The 5491-nt window shown below is 37.7% G+C and overlaps 1 protein-coding gene across 2 annotated transcripts; it reads left to right on the top strand.

The window, feature by feature from the left end:
• Positions 1-213: 213 nt before the first annotated feature.
• Positions 214-5291, top strand: LOC144551333 (myosin-binding protein 3-like). Of its 2 annotated transcripts, none has more exons than XM_078299270.1 (6): positions 214-1641; positions 1770-1895; positions 2002-2088; positions 2187-2267; positions 2591-3806; positions 4517-5291. In XM_078299270.1, the coding sequence occupies exons 1-5, from the start codon at positions 495-497 to the stop codon at positions 3787-3789; spliced, it is 2640 nt and encodes an 879-aa protein (XP_078155396.1). In that variant the 5' UTR covers positions 214-494; the 3' UTR covers positions 3790-3806; positions 4517-5291. The 2 variants fall into 2 exon arrangements, with proteins under 2 accessions (XP_078155396.1, XP_078155394.1); XM_078299268.1 differs by having other exon boundaries at positions 265-1641; positions 2187-2273.
• The last annotated feature ends 200 nt before the right edge of the window (positions 5292-5491 follow it).

Genomic DNA, 5491 nt, shown 5'->3' with positions numbered 1-5491 from the left:
TCTGAAGTACATTTTTGTTAAGTTGCCAAATGAGGACAGAGGAGCCCCTTAATTCTCACGCCAACAAAAAGTTAAAGCAAAAGCAAAGAAATTGTCAAAAACAAAATAAAATTAGAAATAAATTGCAGGAAAAAAAGAAAAAGATGACACAATCAATCAATTGGATTCCTCTTTAGTGGCCCAGTGGACCCTACAAACACCTATTTTCTCCTCTCTCTCTCTCTTTTCAGTTTTCACCAAAACTTCACCTTCCATTTCCTTCTCTTCTCTTATTCTCATTCTCTTTCTTTCTCTTCTAAATTGTACCACTTAAATATAGTTCTCTCCTTTTCGCCATTAAATCCTTCCTTAAATCCCCTCTGTAAATAATTTTCCCATATTTCCTTTCTTCTCTCTCGTTTTTCTTTCGGAGCCAAGGCAATCTGTATTTGTCCCTCTATTCCATCTCATTTGAAAATTCACCCAACATTCGGGAATCATCACCAAACACCACCATGGCTGCCAACAATTTGAAAGCTTCATTTTACAAAAAAAATCCCAGAATTACGCGGGTTCTCGTATACGCCCTTCTCGAATGGATCCTCATAGTGCTTCTCCTTCTAAACGGTCTCTTCTCCTACTTCATCTCAAAGTTCGCATCCTTCTTCGGCTTAAAGCCTCCTTGTATACTCTGTTCTAGAGTCGACCATCTCTTTGAACCCGATCCTCCTCGCAAGTCATATCGCCGCTATTTGTGCGATTCACACAAAGTTGAGGTGTCTCAGCTAGGATTTTGCTCCCTGCACAAGAGACTCGCCGATGCCGGTGACATGTGTGAGGACTGCGGCTCTTCCAGGCCAGTGCCAGGTGGCGGCGGTGCGGTTCTATCGTGGATGAGAAGGAGTGAGATGGGAGAGAAGGATTTGAAGTGCTCTTGCTGTGGAATTGCATTGGAGAGCGGCTTCTACTCCCCGTACTTCCTTTCTAAGCCTAATTGGGGTATTTTGGACTATACTAACAAAGAAGATTTGGGTAAGGATGCATTTTTTGAGGTTGAGGAAGGGAAAATCGTGGGTTTTGATGTGTTAGATAGGGTTTGTGAGAGAGAAAGAGACATGATGAAGGCGATCTTAGATGGAGAAGAGAAATGTACAAATGATAACCATGGGGATGCAATAGCAATATCAGAACCAAAAGAGCTCAGAAGGATGCTGCCACCGGATTTGGAGAAGGATAAATTGACTGACAAAGAGTTCCAAGATGAAAATACAAATAAAAATGCAAATTCTGAGGTTGAAAAGAAAAATAATTGGTTCCCTAACTTTGAAGAGGAACCCCTAATTCAGTTACCTGATTCACTTCCAGTTCAATTAGCTGATTCTTCAGCTATGACAGCACGGCATTTAGATCAAAATGCTGTTGAAAGTGCAAGTATGATTGTGTTGGAATTGCTTGATTCAATTACCATGACCAAGGAGTGTGATTTGAATCAGTTCTGTGGTGAAAAAGAAATCGGGTCTGATAACGGGTCAATCATTCATGTTGCGGACCCGCTAGATGTAGATGTTGCTTTAGAAGAAGAGAAGAACATAGTGTCTATTTCTGAGGAAGAAACGGCTGGTCTTGTAGAACAGAGATCCTCAAATGCAATAGAAGAGGAAGGTAAATGTACAATTCAGTCTTTTGAGTTTCACATGATTGTATAATTGTCCTGTAAACTTCAATCAAGCATTTACACTCATGTTGTTGTTTGATGTTGATTTTTCATTGATGATTTCATTGAAATGTAGGCATTGAAGAGGACAATAAAGACGATTTGGATATATCAATTGGAAGTGAGATAGGAGAGCCAGTACTGCCTACTAACAATGACCTGATATCTCTCAGTGTTAATCAAACAAGTGGTACTGATCAAGGTTAGTTAAGTGATAATTCTTTCTTCTAGCTTTACAAATTGGGATCAGCTGCTTCATTTTATTTCCTTTTCTAAAATCTTGTGATTTTTCTCCCATCCAAAAATAGAGATTATGGTAAAGGAACAACTGGCAAATAGTTTACTGAGCCACCTAGCAGAGCTATCTTCTTCTCAGCTGGATGAATCCAGCAAAGGTACTGTCTTCCTCTCTATCTCTCTTAGCTGGCTTAAACACTTAATGGTATAAAAGATGACTTGACTTGTATTTATTTCCATATCCTTTGTTTGATAGGATGTGGGCCAATCGATACTGTGATAATGGATTCCACGATACCAATACTAGACCATTTGCTTCATATTGAGGATTCTGATGGTAATGGTAACATCTTTAATTTTTAGTCCATCTTTTCAATCTCTAGGTTTACTAAAAGAACACTAAAACCTAAATTAATGGAAATTTTTTCCAACTGTTACTTATTTTTTATATTTTCAATATCTTCTTTGTTTGCTACCCGATGTACCTCATTCGTCTTTGTTTCTGTATACAACAAATGAGGGAGGGTACTTTTGCCATTTTGTATATCTTGATGAAAATAGGAACAGGGTGCATAGGTAGTAATTATACAAATGACTATTTGAGAATTTGTAAGGTCACTGATGAAAACCTTCTTTCTAATTTCTTTTTCTAACAAATAGGGCACCCAGAGCATAATGGTAACCAGTCTGAGGGTGAAAGCTTGACCGAATCTCCAATCCATATAACAACCGAAGAAGACATACACTTAATGCAAAGGCGGCTAATTTTCCATAAAAATGAACATGGACCAGAATCTGTGGACGGACTAAGTTTAAACAGTGAAACCGACCCTGCTGAGCCATTGAGCACTGACCAGCTTAAGTCTGCCCTAGAATCTGAGAGAAATGCACTGCGTGCAATTTATCTTGAATTGGAGGAGGAGAGGAGTGCTTCGGCAATAGCCACGAATCAAACCATGGCCAAGATTAATCGACTACAAGAGGAGAAAGCTGCAATGCAAATGGAGGCACTGCAATACCAGCGAATGATGGAGGAACAGTCGGAGTATGACCAAGAAGCTTTGCAAATGTTGAATGAGCTCGTTGTGAAGAGGGAGAAAGAGAAAGAGGAAGTAGAGAAAGAACTAGAGTCGTATAAGCACAAGGTCATGATTTTGGAGGGAAATATTGGGAGAGCAAGAGATCGTAGTTTGGGAAAGAAAAATGTGTCGGAGACTTCTTCCTCATCATCATCAGATTCATTAGAGTATGGTGTTGTGCTTGAGAATGGGAATGACGAATATGAGCCTGTTGAGGGGCACTTGATTTCCCTTGAGTCTTCATTGGATGAGTTTGAGGAGGAGAGAAAGTCGATTCTGGAACAGCTCAAAGGATTGGAAGAGAAGCTAATTTCATTGGAGGAAGGTAGTGAAGAAGAGAAAAGAAGTATTGATGAATCTCAGGAAAATGAAAATCATTTTCAAGATTATGAACCAATAGTCGATGTGTTGCATATGCCAGAAAATGGTAGTATTAAGCACAATTGCCAAGGTAAGAACTCAGGATTTAGAGGCAAAATGCTCTTGCCTTTGTTTGATGCAGTGAGCCTTGAGAATGGAGAAGAGACTGGAGAGGAAAATGGAGATGACAGAACAAATGGGAGAGAAAGACTGTCTGTACAAGAAGAAGTTAATGAGGTGTATGAAAGGTTACAGGCCTTGGAGGCTGATAGAGAATTCATAAGACACTGTGTTAAGTCTCTGAAGAAAGGTGATGTTGGGCTGGACTTACTGAATGAGATTTTACAGCATTTGAGAGATCTAAGAAGGGTGGAATTACAAGAGAGAAATTCTGGGGAGATTGCATCAATAATCATGTAACTCAGACTGACCCTAAGGTACTATCATTTTTTATCCCACACATGGTTTGGGTTTGATAATGTTCTAACAAGCATGAAATAGTACTGAGATAATACTATGTTCTTCCAACCATAGTAACTACTTTGTCATTTGGGATTAGTTCGGCAAAGGTCTAGACTTTGTGGTTTGGGCATAATTCAGGAACTATTTTTTTGTTTGTTTGTAGTGCAAATAATCTAGGACAATGCTGACATTTGAATAGAACTAGGGTGTTCTTAAGCTCACCAATTCTTTGGTGAGCTTAACTCCAAAATCTATCGGAAAGACTCCAAATGACAAATCCAAACCGTTGAAACCGGTCTACTTCACGAGTGATGCGCTTACATTTATTTTGCATCAATTTTTGACCGCTTTACTATATACTAATTAAATTAAAAAATTTATAAATTTGACATGCAAATGCATCACTTGTGAAATAGATTGGTTTTAACAGTTTGGATTCATTGATTGAAGTCCAATAGGTTTTGGAGTTGTGCTCACCAACGGGCTTGGTGAGCTTAAGAACACCCTAGTTGCACTCGTCAAATTTGGAAAAAATGGGGGGAATACAATATTAGACTATTAGTAGAGAACCTTGTTATTATGTAGTTGGCAAATGGCAGTAGCCAATTTGTATCTTATGGTTATAATAGTAAGATTGTGTTTCTTGGTTTTAGATACATTTGCTTATACAATTTGATCTTTCTAGGTTAAGTTGGCTTGACGGAAGATGTAATCAATATATTGGTTTGGAGTCGAGTTTTGATAAAATCTAAATGGTTGGGTAAGATATTCAACTGTTAGATCGAACTTATAAGGAAATGAAGAAATGAAGACATAAGATATGTAAGGTTAATAGCTTGCCATTGCAAAACTGAGTTTGGTTGATAGCTTTATCTTTTGTTTTTGGGAGCAGAACATGGGATCAATGCTGCTTTCCGAAAAGCCTAGGTTTTTGTCAGGCTTTTGTGTTTCTTCCTCTCTTTTTGTGGGGCAAAAGAGGGGGCGCAGGTCACCCACTGAGGTGTGTATTGAGTGTGGTAGAATTTTTTTTTTCTTTGTTTTGGTAGTAAAAAAAAATGAAAAGAAAAAAACATCATGGCTTTGGAAAGCTGGATCTAAGTCACATGCTCCGAGGCCATGTACATATAATTGTCCTTGAAGAAAAAAAAAAGAAAAAAAAAAAGTAGGGTAAAGTTGGTGGTGCTTTTTATTTTTGTTAACTGCTTTTCTTTTTCTTTACTTTTTTTTTTAGGAAACTTTTTATTTACTTTTTTTGGGGATAAAGAGGGTGTAAAGTACCAGTGATAATGATGCCTTCCCAGCATGAGGTTTTGGAGTGTATAGTGAAGTTTGTTTTTATGATGTGAAATTTAGGTGAAACCGCATATGGTCTCATTTTGGAAGTGAAATCAAGTTTGTTTGTAGCTGTACATATTAACATATATGTTGATTATTAGTTGAGATACGATATTTTTCTGTTTTTTTTATTTGTATTTAATCGTTAGAAATTTAAGATATTGCTATTGATGTGAGAGGGGCTTGATACCAACTATATTTAAATTGAATCTTTGATTGGTTGGTGGGGATACATCTAAGTTGGTTGTTAAACTAGTTTATAAAATTCTTGGTGGACCCGGTCTATTGTTTATAATAGAGTTTCTTAATATTGGTTGTCCGGGAA

This window comes from Carex rostrata, chromosome 3 (genome assembly GCF_964058835.1).
Source record: "Carex rostrata chromosome 3, lpCarRost1.2, whole genome shotgun sequence".
Classification (NCBI taxonomy): Eukaryota; Viridiplantae; Streptophyta; class Magnoliopsida; order Poales; family Cyperaceae; genus Carex; species Carex rostrata.
The sequence above is the reverse complement of the archived record's forward strand: the minus strand, read 5'-3'. Positions and strand labels throughout refer to the sequence as shown.

Bases quoted from the DNA above. Each gene is read 5' to 3' on its own strand.
- LOC144551333 (XM_078299268.1), top strand. From the start codon at position 495: ATGGCTGCCAACAATTTGAAAGCTTCATTTTACAAAAAAAATCCCAGA. The intron at 1,642-1,769 runs GTAAATGTACAA...ATTGAAATGTAG, and splicing joins AAATGCAATAGAAGAGGAAG to GCATTGAAGAGGACAATAAA. The intron at 2,089-2,186 runs GTACTGTCTTCC...TTTGTTTGATAG, and splicing joins GCTGGATGAATCCAGCAAAG to GATGTGGGCCAATCGATACT.